Source organism: Thunnus maccoyii, chromosome 4 (genome assembly GCF_910596095.1).
Source record: "Thunnus maccoyii chromosome 4, fThuMac1.1, whole genome shotgun sequence".
Lineage (NCBI taxonomy): Eukaryota > Metazoa > Chordata > Actinopteri > Scombriformes > Scombridae > Thunnus > Thunnus maccoyii.
In genome coordinates this window covers 13,399,078-13,414,011 of record NC_056536.1, presented here as the reverse complement: position 1 = coordinate 13,414,011, position 14,934 = coordinate 13,399,078, and the positions used below count along the sequence as shown (strand labels likewise).

The window sequence follows — 14,934 nt, the reverse complement described above, 5'->3', positions numbered from 1 at the left end:
AGCCGTTAGACTGAGCTGACCCCTTAGATCGGTCAGGTCTGAACAGATGGATAGTCAGTGTTGTCTCAACTGCAAGTTCTGTGCCAAGATCCAAAAGAAACCCCAAAAATGTTATATTTAAAAAGGAGACATCATCAAAATTATTTCTAAAAAAATACAATTTTATCTTGCACTGTCTAGTCATGCAGATAGTTTTGGTGTTATTTTTTTGAGATATCTGTCTTTAAGAGTTAAAGGGAGATGGATAGAATTTCATTGCCGGTGCTCACAGATATAAAAAAATACATTTTAAAAAGCTCAGTGGCAACATGTTTGTCCAGAAATGTTTGTGTGACTCTGAATAATCCACTGACTGGCTGTGACAGGTTTTTATTGGAACCATCGACTGATACATCAGCATGGACGATGCCATAAGCCGATTTTGGTTAATCTCAGATATACTGATACCAGGTAGTACTGAAACTTCTCCAGTCAAACGATACCTGCATTTGTTCCTTTTTGTACCCAGATCCAGAGAAAAAACACTATTCATATTGTTTTGCTTGCAGGCAATCATTGCAAATATTCTTCGGTTTAATGTGACATGTGATTGGCCCACTACCGCAGCAGCTACAACCCATACAGTCTGTGGTGGTGAAGTTGAGCACGGTGTGTTTGACGGAGTTAGCAGTTCAGCGTGCCGAGATGCCACCAAAATGTACAAAAGTATGGTTATACTCCACGCCTGTCAAGTGAGGTAGAAAAGAAAAAAAAGTGTATAGAATGGAGTACTCTGTTGGTATCAGTATCACTTTAAGTGTACTGGTATTGTCATTTTTTAAAAGATACCCAGTCCTATGTATATGCAGAGTTTGAGGCTGTTTTCAGTTTCTATGTGTGCACCTTAAATCTGAGATTAATGCGTGCACCTTCGAGGATGATTTGTGACATCACAAGTAGTTTGGAGCCATTTGGGTCCAGTATGGAATTCACAAAAGTGTAAAATGAAAACTTTCATTTCATTTATTATTATTATTATACAGCAAAAGATTAAAAGAAACATTACAGATGTTGAAATGTGCTACATTTAAACTGGTCTGACTCAGTTAAAACTGGTTTACAGCAGATTCCTGTTCTGCATCACATAAAAAAAAACAGAAACACATTACAAAATAGAAACAGAAACAAAACAACAACAGCTGCACAAACAGTACAGAGGAAAGGACCTAAGTGGAGTAAGATGGTGTATGTTAGATGGATCAGTGGTTGCAAGTGTGTCCTTCTATCACATAGTGTTTACATGCCTTTTTGAAGTGTGTAATAGAGGTTATTGCTCTCGTTCCAGATTTCAGGGTATGTGTGAAAAAATGATCTCTGACCATAGTTGTTTTTGTAAGCCGCTGCTGGAATAAGTGAATTGATCTAGTGATGCGTTCCTGTCTCGTGTTGTGTCATGGAAGCAGAGCAGTAAGTGTCTGAGGGGAGTTTTTATTCTGGATCTGAAAGTAAAATTTAATGGCTAGATTATTCGTGTAGCTCTGAAAAGTCAGAGCGTCAGAGTGTGAAAGTGCAGTGCGGTGGTGAGTCCGAGGGGGAAGGTTGCCATGGATCTTGAAGGCTCTGTTGTATAATATTACTATTGGTTTAATGATTTCCTTTGTGGTGAGGAACCAAATTTGAAGCCTCCGGTGCACATACACAGAGACCAGACTTTTCAGTCTAACTTTTGAAATATTCATAGACTCTGGATTTTTCAATGTAGGAGAAATAGTAGAAGACATTTTAAGCATTTTAACAAGGTAGTAAGACACAAATTATTATTCAAAGCAGTGTGTATTTATATATCTTAAAACACGTCTGCACAGGTTCTTTAAGGAACCTTTTTATAGAAAATGTTGTTATGTGTATTTAAAGTAAAACTAAAAATAAATTCTTAAATATCCATATTGCTGAAACCGACCCTGTCTGCACGGATTGATACTACAAGAGTAGTTTTTTGTCATTTAGATGAACAGACCTTTTAATGTTGAAAATCACCAGACTATCTGTGTTCTCCTTGATCATATCTTTGATGGTATCTATGGCAGAAATAGCAGCGTAGCACAGCGGTCTAATGAGAACTTTATAGAACTGTTGGTGCTCTGAAGCCATTTAAATCTCCTTTAATTGAACACAGGACCTCAGCAGCTGTTTAATTAAACAGAAGTTCCCCGATGAAACGCAACATTCACTTTTAACTTAAACACTAAATCCTGACAGAGGACTGTCATTATACATGTAATCCCTCTTGTTTATGTTTTGGCAGCAGCTTCCAGCCCCCACAGGCAAATCAGCGGGGATGACAGTGAAAGGAAATGGTCTTGTCAAGTGTGATTCATGGCTCCTTCCCCACCCCCCACCTTCTCCTGATACCAGTATGCAGACTTTTGAAGTATAGTTAGAGGAGCTGCGGTGCTGCAGATATATTACAGACAGCCATGCTTCATATTCACAGAATATTTTTCACTGACCAGCACCTTTGTTACTAAAAACATTTCCATGAATATTCAAATTAAAAACATCAAGAGGGGAAGAGATGACGGGGGTTGTGTGATGCGTGGGAGTAAGTTGTTTGTCAGTTTCATCTAAAAACATAAGAATATTTAGGCCAGTTTTGAGTCAGGCTGAAACTTCCTTTGCATTCATTTGCCATAATGTTTTCGCTAATGCACTCAGCATTAGCCATTAACTGTTCACCCGTGAGTTCAGAGAAAGTGCGTAATCCTGTTAGAGAGCTTTTGAAATCATTTCACAGCGAGAGCATTTTTTGTGTTTAAAATTCACACGGCGTTGCAGAGAAAGTAAGAGCGCCGCACTCACAAATCTTGCCTTGCGGATGCGAGATGTTCATGGATCGCTCAGAAGTTCAACTTTGAACTTAAGTTAAGAAGGTGTTTATCCTGGGATCCACGTTTTAATCAGTCTGGCAGATTCAACAAACACATGAAATTCTGTTATGACACCAAACACAGGCAAAGATTCATCGGCCTCTAGATAGTTGGCCCAGATCCAAACTTTGACAGTATTTACAAAGACAGTTCTTGTACTTCAGAGATGCGCTGTGAACAGCACACTCACAGACCACCCGGTATCTAAGAAAAAACACGTAATGTGCTCAAGGCATAAAAGCCAGACAATTTGGAGTTGACATAACAGTTTAATCTCATCTAGACTTTGGCAGTGGGGTCTGTGCATTGAATCCTTCCTGTTTGCGCAGAGCTTTGTGTTGGCTGTGACCAAAATCATAATAAACCAGAGACTACAAAGCATTAGACATGAGGCTTTTCCTTTTAACTTAAGAGCCCTGAGTCTGTTTATGAGCCGGCAGTGTTTATGAGGCTACATTATTAGAAAATGAAGTTAATGCACAAACAACATTAGTCAAATTACGTCGCAGCTGCTGTCCCTTTGTGCCGAGACATCAGATACCGTTTTTATTATTCTATTCCTCATGCTGAAATTGAGTACATGCTCAAGCCGGTATGTAATCCGTTCAACAATTGAGGATGTTGTTACAACTGCAGCAGAAAAACACAAGAATGAGGGCAGAGAGGAGGAGAGAGCTTCAGTCATGTAAAGCTCAGCAGAAACAGAAAGGGGGGGGAAAAAAAAAATCAAGGGGGATGCATTTGCTGCTGGAGGCAGAAATAGGCAGATATGGTGAGCCAGGCCTGGATTTTTCTATCATGGGCAAACACACAGACACACACACAAATACACCCACACACACACACACAAGCCGTTTTTAAGTGCACCGCTAACCACCTCCAGGAGACCACATCCCATTCCTGCTTCTCTCTCTTTATTCCACCCATTACAGCAGTAACAGATACGATTAGTAGAGTTTAATGAGCTCTGCAGAGATGAGAGTTCTGCTTGCCGCTCTCTGCTTCATAGCTACAGAACCCCCGGGGTTCGGCTCCACTGAAGGAGCGATGTGTGTTTGCATCGTCTCTGCCTCTTTATCATCAGCATGTGAATCTTGTGTGGGGACTGTAGGTGGGAAATTGATGGCATTATGTGCGTTTGTGAACACACGTGTAAACATGCGTAATGTATGAGCGTCCTATACGAGCAAACCTGTTTATGATGTGTCCGTGACCTACGCTCTGTTCATGAATTTTTAACTTCTCTCCTGTGTCGTGTGTGTGTGCACGGCAGAATCCGAGCAGAAGATTGTTTGATTTGGATAAGGAAAAACCGGCTCATAAATCCTGATCAGGAAAACATTTTATTTTCTTCTTTTTACAGTCATTTTGATTCATGTATCACCTTGGATGACAACACATTTTTCAGCCTGTGTTCACGCATACTGTTTGTCGATGATTAATGCACCTAGCGCTCTGTGAAACTATCCCATTTCTTTTGATGGCCCGCCTTCGTATCTCCCCCCAGCCCTCGCTACTCCAAACCCACAGAACCACTTCACATCGTCAGAACACACATCAGGTGTCGAGCAGTAATAACGTCACTTAAGACAATACGATAATGCTGAAAATATCCTTACAAAGCAGCGAAGATCCCCTCATTAGACGCAGCTGTGAATTAAAACATCACATTCCAATCAGGTCATATTTTCACACTAACAGACAGACTTATAATTGACATTAATTTGAAGACTGTCGTGCGCCTTTTCATCTTTTATGTGGTTGAAGTCTGGTAATGTTCGTCACCCAAGTGATTTGACTGATTTGCATTCATTTCACAGTGAGATTAAACTGAGTGGGAGTACTGTGAACACCATTCGACTGTTACTGACAGTAAGATTAGAAATTGGCCGACGCTGTGGTGTTGTATTGATATCATTAGAGGGCAGTGTTGTATAGCGATACTCTCAGGTCAGATTGGTACTTTTTGACTGTGCGTTTGATGCTGCTTTCTATCAGGTAAAATCTATGCTGTAAAATTAATAACTTTTTATAAACCACCCCACTTTTATAAGTACTAGTACTGATTTAAAAATAGCTTAACTCTTTCCATTTATCTTTCCTTTAGATTTTTGGCTGCAGAGTGATTTTTTTTTCACACCTATTTTCATTTTCTGGGCAAACTGTATCAGTCACCCATTAACAGTGGTCAGGACTGTAGTTTACTGTCTGTTTTAAATGCCTTGTTGCTTCATGTGTCCTGTCAAATGTGTTAAAAACAACATTTTTAGCATGAGAATACGGACATTAACCAAAACAAACTACATAAACAAATATTTACTCTTCATTCCTGAGCGTCTTTAACTGCTTCTCAGGGCCTGAAGAGTTTACCGTTGCCTAAAATAACTTTATCATTATGATGTTAATGATGCCGTTGATGATCTCGCACATACTTGACTATAGATTTCACAAGTTTTGTCTTTACAGCTCCTCTAAACCATCTGTTCCATTTACCAGATGTTTCATAAGTGCATCATTTTTAAACTGTGCTTAATGGTGCAAACACAAAACCACATGCCGGGCTTCCAGTTTAGCGCCAAAGGAATTTGTTTCATCAATATGAACACAAAACAGGAAGAATTCACCGGAACTGTCTCTCATTATGTGGCTTTGATGCAAACCCCTAAGGAAAATAGCACTTAAAAAAAAACAACAGGCCTGTTAAGACTATCAAGCCGCATGCACTCGCTCTAATGTATTAAAGTTGCAATTTTTTATTTCATGCTGGCTATCAGCGTGTGAAATTGTTGCCCACTTTCATTGCTGCCTGCTGAAGGAATTAACTCGGTAATGCATTAGTATTCACAATAGCACGCTGGAAAGAGATAACAAGAGGGCCGAGGTATTGTTTGAAAGTGGTCGATGCCAGTGCCAATACAAAACCAGAGTTTCAGAACAAAGACCAAATCAATACTTTTACCCAATATTTCACATTGAGGAATATAAACAAAGCTGCTTCACTATTTAATAAAGTAAACTAATCATTTCAAATGCATGAATGTTTAATGGTTTCACATAAAGAAAAATAGTCTATAATTACCAAAATTATGACTCAAATTGGGAATGGTCTTATCAACGAATAAGTGAACGAGACTAAGAATCTGATCAAGCATTCAACAACTTGATAGTTATAATTCCTAATTATGAGTCCACTTTATTTACATCAGCTACTAGCAATCACCTCGGACCTCCAGAGAATACATTAAGAACTATCCAGCAACACCTGTATCGTTGAGAGCAACATTACCAGTAAAACAAGGGTTGATTTCATTTCATATCATATTTCATAATAAAGTTCTTTTTTAATACTTCAAGTGTTGGTTTGATATTTAATTACAGCTGAAATGATTAGTCGATTAATCAAAATAATCAGCAATGATTTTGTTAATCGACCTATCGTGTCATTGATTTTTCAAGTGAAAAACACCAACAATCCTCCAACAATGTGAAGATTTTCTGCTTTTTCTCTGTTTTATACCATTATAACCGAATGTCTTTGTTGGTTGCACAAAAAAAAAGAAATACGAAGACGTTATCTTGGGCTCTGGAAAATTAATGGACAGTTTTTCATTACTTTGTTGCACGTTATAGACTACACGATTAATTGAAAAAATAATTGGCAGATTAATTGATGTGTGCCACCACCCCTGCTGCTTTCTTACGCAGAGAGTAAAATGATTTTCTTTCTTCTGATATGCATTTTAGTTAATGAACACATTTAAGGATTGCAACACACTATTTCAAGCACTGCGCATATATTATATACAGTGTTAAATAAAACCTTTGGATATGTCACACCAGCATAAAGAACCTGGGTGAGTATAACCTTGTACCGCTCAGTGCATTGCAGTAAATGTAAGTCTGACATCAGAACTACCCCAGAAATGGATTTTGGCTCATCACCCTCAATATTTCTCAATATTTCTCCAAGATTTCATGTGCGCTGCGAACAATTCCCATGAAATAAGCCCCTTTTATCTCGACTTTAGCCCGACCAGTGCACCTTATCCTATTAGGTTTGCTGCATACGTTCTTTCAAACATTTTTCATCAGCAGTGATCTTATTTTCCCCTGGCACCCAGAGTTCTCCCTCCTGAACAGATAAAGGCCTGACTGTGGCCTCTCTTCCTCTTTTGTTGTGCTGTTCGTGCTCTATAGGGTGACATGTAAGGCACTCTGAGATCTGCCTGTGCTGGTGAGACACAGATAGAAGAAGGAAGGAGGGAAAAGCAACAGGAAAAGTGCAACTGCCGAGCCAGAACGACAATTTTATTTTCCTGTGCATCTATTGTAACCAAACTACTTTAATTTTATCTTCCTCTTTCCTTCCTACCTGCATACCGCTGCCTCTCTTTCATCAGTTTTTCAGATTAGATGAAGGCAAACTTGAGGTAGAATCTATTTCAGTTCGCTGTCGAAGACACAAAATAACAATCCCTGTAGTTTGGTGTATTTTGCATATTTATCCTTGGCAGCAATGTCACCGCTGTGACAGTGATATATTGTTTTACTTTGTCAACACAGAATATCTGATTGAATGTAAGATTGTCAATATTTAATGTGGCCAATATCAGTTATAGCCTGTAAAAACGCTTGACTACTATATACTGTTTATTGTTATTGGCTTGACCTGAAGGAAAGCTCCGAGGCCTCTATTAGTAGAATTGTATAATATACTGTATAATGTAATGAAATCAATAATCAATAATTGTAGCTATTTGGTCTATTAATGAGAAAATGGATGCACATACAACAAGAGAAATGCCCTAGATGAATAGTGTGTGTGTATCTATTTATAGTCCATGATTTGATTCTTGTTGATACACATGGTGGAAACACCTTTTCAAAAGAAAAGCATCGATTGTGTGCTTCATTAAACTGGTTAATGGTTCGTCTGTGCAATGATGCATGATGCTTCCAAACCATTTAGTTTTTTTTTTTTTTGCTTCAGAGGCTTAATGATCACGGTATTGGCGACTGGACAGTGGTCAATATGCAGGGTTATGTGCAAGCAAAATGCCTATTGATTTTAGAGCACGGTGTATAAAGCAGGTAGCCTTCATCATCAATGGCTATGAGTTTGAAATCGATGATGTTCACACTGCAATGGCAATGTAGCTTATCTGTTGTGTTAGTTTTAAGAAGTCTTCATCATATTAGCTGAGGTCTCTTGAATTCCCACGCTGTAAATGAATAGATTATTAAATTAGGTTTTATTCAATGTATCATGTTAGTACAGGCAAATTAAAATCTCATAGAAAATCAGCATATTTATCACTGCTTGTCCAACACACTCCTGGTCACAGTAGCGCTACGTCGATCTCATCTGTTTGGCATTTAATTATTTCCCATACATCTCATAACTGTGCTGGCTCACAAAACAAAAGTCTGCTCAGTCTTAGGATATGAACCGGCAAATGATCAATGTCACAGTTTTTGATTCGCCGGTGCCTGCATGTTCAGTATTCACCCAGAAGAGGGCAGTAAGAGTCAGTGTCTGAAATAACATCATCCAAAGCTCAACTGAGGGAGTGAAAAAGCCATGTACATAATTGCTAATGTGCGTCTGTGTGGCTTCCACATCAGTGAAAATATAGAAAATACACTGAAATTAGCAAGAAGAGAAAAATATGACGTTTGCCTTTCAATCAACCACATTTAAATATAAACTGAAAAAAAGGGGAAAAACAAAGCAGGAGAACGTCTTGCACACTCACCATCTACTGAAGTGTTACAATAGTGTGAACTGGCCAGAGTGTCTGTGAACTCAGGCGACAAACAGCAGCCTACTCACGTATTCAAACATCTGACGTCTGCTCCACTCTTACCTCAAGGGGACACAGTCTTCCTCTTCAGCCCCCTCGTTTCTTTCTTATCTCTGCCGCCTTCAGTGCCGACTTGTCAAATTTCCTACTCAAAGCTTGTTTGCTTGGAAATGTCACCCACGGTGAAAGAATTTTTTGGTTATGTAACATGTTAATCTATGCTCTCTCTCTCTCTCTCTTTTTTTTTTTTTTTTTTTGCGTGGGCTTTTGTGTGTGAAAGAGGCTTTATATTTGCATCCTGAAAAGACCCATACTCATTCTTGGCCTAAATTCATCCTACTCTATATGGATTTAGCAGGTTAGATTTCTTTATTTGGCAGAAATGCGGCTGTGTGTGATTCCAGGACAACACAAGAGATTTAATGGCTCAAAGTCTGTATGAGATGACCTCTGGACAGAAGGTCAGTCCTTGATCACCTCTCGCTCCTTTTCTAACTGACAAAGCTGTAAGTTTGAGGTTTTAGCAAAGTTTAAATGCTGGAAAGATGAATAATGAGGCATTAGGGGTTAGTGCGGCAGCTCATGAAAAATACAAAAGATACTTATGCTAAAAAGGCACAAAAATATGGAAATGCCTTTTTCTCCAACTCTTTCATTTATCCAGCAAGTCTACCACGTGGGTGGCCTAGGAAATAGTTGTGGTGACCTTTCAAAGACTAAGGGGGATTAATGGCAAGTGGAAGAGGGTCGAGGAAGTCTGTGTGTGTGTGTGTGTGTGTGTGTGTGTGTGTGTCTGTGTGTGTGTGTGTGTGTGTGTGTGTGTGTATGTGTGTGTGAGTGAGAAGAAGGAGGAAATACAGTAGGGCTGGCTAGTTTGTAATGGGGGAGCCTAGCCGGAGAGGAAACCTGAAAGGAGAGGGTTTGCCAGGGACACACAAGGGCAAGAACAGGGAAACAAAAACAGGATGGCTCGCAGGCCGACATGGAACATTCTGGACCAGAAAGGGCGTTGACGGAGAAAGTCTGTGACAGTGTGACAGTAGGAAACCACTGAGTTATCTCTGTTGTTCCTGCTCAGTAAGAGGTTGGCACCTCATCCACAAAGGAAGAAGTAATACGTTTGTGTGTGTGTGATGGAGTTCTTGTATTTAATGCAGTTTATGATCCCCTTAAGCCTGTCTGTACTCTGATAGGGAGGACATATAAAAAAACTATAATTTTTACTTTTTAATTGTCTTTTTTAGTGCCATTTTTCCTGGACAATAAAGAGGATTCTCAGTACAGATTAAGTTTGATTCACCAGACTAATGACTGATATTTTTAATCACCAAGTCAAAATCCAAATTGAACAAATGCTCTTCACGTTCACAGCCCATTCACGGTGACTTTTACCTTTATGTCTCCCTCTAGCTGTGCAGTCTCTGAACAGCCTGAATGACCAGATTGCAAACTTCATGGTGACTGGACCCAAGCCCCTGGAGCAGGAGGAGCACGCTTTTATTCCCCCAGAGAAGGAGACACTGCAGAAGTCCATGACCCTGATGAGGCACCTCCTGGTGGATGCTCAGGTACAAGAAACAGCACGACTACATTCATTAGCTCACAAGACCGCAGTTGGGGATAAAGAAAGAGAATCATCAGTGACAAAATGATTGTTCTGCTCTCCAGGTTTTAATCTACCTACAGGCTGACATATGACATCCTGTTTTTTTTTTTATAAACAAACATTGATTGGTTTTCAACAGAAACAAGAGGCTTTCATTCTAGCTCTGTAACACATCCTGCAAGAAGTCAATATATCAGCATGCTTTCAGCACCACCTATTTCGCAAGAATGCATTGATAAATTTAGCTCTGCCATTCTCTGCTGTGACTGTGGCGCTTACATTAACGGTGTTCATAAAGACCTCTGAAGTGGCCCAGGCACTGATCCTTTAAACTTCAGAAACAGAAAACTGCAGGTGACTGAGTGATTCAACTGCACGATTCAACATTACTCAGTTGATTGATTAGCCAGTCAACAGAAAACTAATCAACAACTATTTAGATAATTGATTAATGATTCAAGTCATTTATCAAGCAAGAAAACCCAAACATTTGCTCTATCTAGCTTTGAAGATTTGCTGCTTTTCTCTTGTTTATATCTTGAAGGCTTTTGTATTTTGGACTTGGACTCGTCTGATAAAACATTTGGGGTCTGGTAAGTTGTGAAGGGCGTTTTTGTTTTTACTGTTTTCTGACATTTTATAAACTAAATGATTAATTGCGCAATAAAATGAAAAAAAATGAAGGGATAATTCATTTGAAATAATCATTAGTTGTAGACCTGTGCACAATGCGGTTAGATTATGACTGATGTGAGATGAGACACATTTAATTAACCTTATAAATTGCTGGATAATGTAATCTCAGGGAACAAAGGTCAAAAAAGATGCTCGAATTTGAGAACAGAGGAAAAGATAGTTTGTGCCGACGCCTGGCAGACTTGTAGTGTGGGAGTACACTTCACTTCACACTTCATTCTGCATCAGTGCAAATTGTTTGTGAAGACAAAGAATGCTATTTCTGAGCAGCGCCGGCAAAAGGCCTCAGATGAAAAGAAAATATTGACTGTGTGTAATAGGGGTTGAACAACAAGGTTACATTTCTTCTACGTAATGACCGATCCACTGAATAGAACAGAGTGTTGTAAACTATTCTCATGGTTAATATATTTCTGCTTGCTACCCTCCACCCCCTCCTTTGACTGAATCTTCCTCCAAGTCCTGTTAATATTGAGTGATGACCCCACTGTCCTCAAAAATAAATTTTCTGGGGCATCAATCACTTAAGCATCTGTGAGAATTGATGTTTGTCATCTGCTAGGATGGCACATTTTGTTAATAAATGAATTTGCTCAGCCACTATTAATGGATCATATAGAGACGATGGGGACGTGACATTATCGGCACCGTCTCTGTACATCTATTCTTTCTCTGTTTTCTCCTTGTTTCACTCTTGTTCTTGCTGATGATTTCATGTAATTTTTGTGAGGGAAGAGGAGGAGATGAGAGGCTGGATTCCTACAAGCTCCAATTAGTGGACGCAGGATGCAGCCAACTGAAGTGGCAATGTCAAGAGTGTGATTGAGCTGTTGGCGATTTAATACGCATATGCTTGTTGTGGTAATTTGTTACAGTGTCATTTGTACTCCTTCACACAAATCCAAAATAATTTGTAATGCAAAATGTACTGCATGAGCTACAACCTAACAGATGTTGTTGAATAAAAATGGTCATGAACTCTAATCTACAACAAGGTGGCTTTTAAAGGACCAGTGTGCAGGATTTAGTGGCATCTAGCGGTGAGGTTGCAGATTGCAGCCAACTGAATAATCCCCCCCCCCCCCCCCCCCCACACTTCCAAGCGTGTAGGAGAACCTATGGTGGCTGCAAAACTTGTGAAAAACGCAAAAGGCCCTCTCTACAGCCAGTGTTGGTTTGTCCATTCTGGGATACTGTAGAAAAATGGCGGTGCAACATGGTGGAAGAGGACCCACCCCCTATGTAGATATAAAGGGCTCATTCGAAGCTAACGAAAACACAACCATTCTTATTTTCAGTCGGTTATACACTAATTAAAACATATTTATGAATATTATTTTCCATTTCTGCAAAGTCTGTCCCGCTAGATTCCACTCAATTTTACACACTGCACCTTTAACTTGCTGGTTGCACATCTATTGCCTTTTTTTATTTTAGTCATCATTTGTACAAAAGTTAACGACCTTCTAATGAAACCGGTTACCTACTTAGCATTTCTTTCTCTCTGATTCTCCTGGCCCCTCATTGTCTATTTCTTTTGAGGCTCAAAAGCCTGTTTAAAACTCAAAGCCAAAGGAAAATCCACTTAACTCCAGGACAAGAGACATGTTGAGACTACTGAGTGACTGGTGACTGACACTGAACGCTCCTTTCTCCCTTTTTCACTTTATCACTTCATCTCTCATTCTCCCTCTAAGAGACAGGTAGCCATCTTTCTTTCAACAACACTGCAGACTCTGTCTTAGTAATTTAAGTTGCAGTCAGGTACTTCTCATTCTGTCAGAACTCTTTTGAACATGTTTCTTTTCATTTTAGTCATAGCTAAGTGAGGTAAAATGTCATGAAGCAGGTGTCTATCAGTGAGGATTGTTGTCCTCGGAGCAAGAAGCTCCGTGCAGTAAAAAGTGTATGAACACAATTCCAAAATGAAATATCATTGATGGAGAACCTGAACATTTCTGGCTTAATTAGTCAGGTCCAATCATTATGTATATCAGTATGTATGAGATGGAAATGACAAGATCAGAAATGAAGAATGTGAAATATGAAAAAGAACTGGAAATGTCACAAACCTTAAACGTGGTCTCCAGACTCCTGAACACTGGCAGATAATTCATGGATGACTTTGATGCTTTAATACACTTTATGATTTTTAGTTCTCTCTGTTATGCCTCCAAATCCATTTACACCCCTTTATAATGTAAGAACATTGAGTAATACAAATGTAACTGCTTTTCTGCTTTTTGCTTTTTTTTTTACACTTAAACAACAGCTATGACTGATAGTCTGGCTATGGTCAAATGAAATTGGTTCCACCCTTTTCGGGTCCCCTGCAGTTCTGCAGTATCTGAGAAGGACGTTCCAAACAGCATTACACTGACTTCATGAGTATGTTGACCAGCAGTCTCTTGAAAACTGAAGTTTATCAAATTTCCCTTTCACCTCTCTCATCTAAACAACATTGCATTTTCAACAAACCCCAACTATTGTCCTGCAATGGACGGCTCACTGCAGAGCTGCTTCGTGTGGATCTTCCTTTTCCTCCAAAGGCCCATCTGGTGTGTATCCTGCAGTCAAGCTGGGAGGAGATTGGCTGCTGAGCTTTTGCCACCGACCCTCCTTCTATCTCCCCTTCCCCGTGCTGTTACCCGGCTGTGCCTACATTAGCTGAGCTGTCACTCATCAGCGGAGGAGAATAGGGGGAGAGAAAGGGAGAGTTTGTGCACAGGGGGATGTGGACACAGTTTGGAGGCCAGTAAAGGTGACTTTGACAGTGACTGAGTGGAGACACTGATAAATAAGATCTATCTGACTCCCTCCGACCTCCACTCTGCTGTAATCATCAGTGGAGAGCTGTGGACACGTCTGTCACTCTAATAGAAAAAGCAAAGCAGATAGATAGACACACTTTTTTTTACAAGTGCAAAGTTACACAGAATTTTAGAGCTAAAAACAATGAATATAAAAACATGTCTGATCAATATTTCATGCAATGAAATTACAACAAAAAAACTAGTAATTGTGAGCCCTTTGTAATCTGTATTGAACACAGAGAAAATCAATATTGTTAGCATTGCCGGCTATTCTGAGACAATCGATATTTAGTGGCTGTAAAGTGTACAAACTCGGCTTCACTATACAGAACTGTTACAAACTCTTGTTTCTCCTAACTCAATGACATAGATACAATATTATTTCAATCCATGAAAGCGTTTGTGTTGTATGGAAGTGAATAGATGGTTATTTTGACTTAAAGCTGCACTTATCAATATTTTCATATTAAAGGCCCCATGGAACAGAAGTTAGAGCGTCTCTAGCGTCTGTACTGTGACATGAAATGGAATATTTGAGCGGTTTACATTTCCTTTGCATTTGATTGGACCACTAAAAAGAGGGCGGGCCTTGGAGTTAAGTGCGATACAGAGCTCCAGAAAGAAACAGCGCTACAGAGGACTGTTGGCTGCACACACACCTCCCTCACCTCGCTAGAAAAAGAATTGAGTTGAATGAATTAGGCCACATTGTTTTGGGAATGAAAACTGACTGATATCCAAACACACATCTCTTCCTGTCTCTCTCCATATTGCTCTGTGAGCTACTACGGCCCACAAACAGTGAAGTACTTGCCCAACGTCACATTTGATTGGATGAACTTTCCTGATTGCAGGATGAGTCATCAAACATTTGAAACCATTTTACAAGAAGAGAAAAGATTTCGATGTAAAAATACTGTGATGCTGATTTTTTTTGACCTATATTTGGCATATAACCAGAGATAAACGCAGGGACACAGGATTAAACCTGGGAAAATGTATTTTCCATTTCATTGGGCCTTTAACAATGGGTCATTCGACAGTGTGATGTTCAATGGGTCACTCTTAGTGATGAACCACAAGGGCTAATAATCACCTAACTCTGTAGA

General features: G+C 39.5%; 1 protein-coding gene across 2 annotated transcripts in view; it reads left to right on the top strand.

Moving 5' to 3' along the window:
* Nucleotides 1-2,103: 2,103 nt before the first annotated feature.
* Nucleotides 2,104-14,934, top strand: part of kazna (kazrin, periplakin interacting protein a) — a 167,200-nt gene continuing 154,369 nt past the window's right edge. Inside the window, exons 1-2 of one of the 2 annotated variants that reach the window (XM_042409093.1) lie at nucleotides 2,104-2,393; nucleotides 10,121-10,278. In XM_042409093.1, coding sequence (XP_042265027.1) covers nucleotides 2,273-2,393; nucleotides 10,121-10,278 — 279 coding nt within the window. In that variant the 5' untranslated portion in view covers nucleotides 2,104-2,272. The remainder of the gene's footprint in view (nucleotides 2,394-10,120; nucleotides 10,279-14,934) is intronic. The other variant, XM_042409094.1, reaches the window with a different exon arrangement.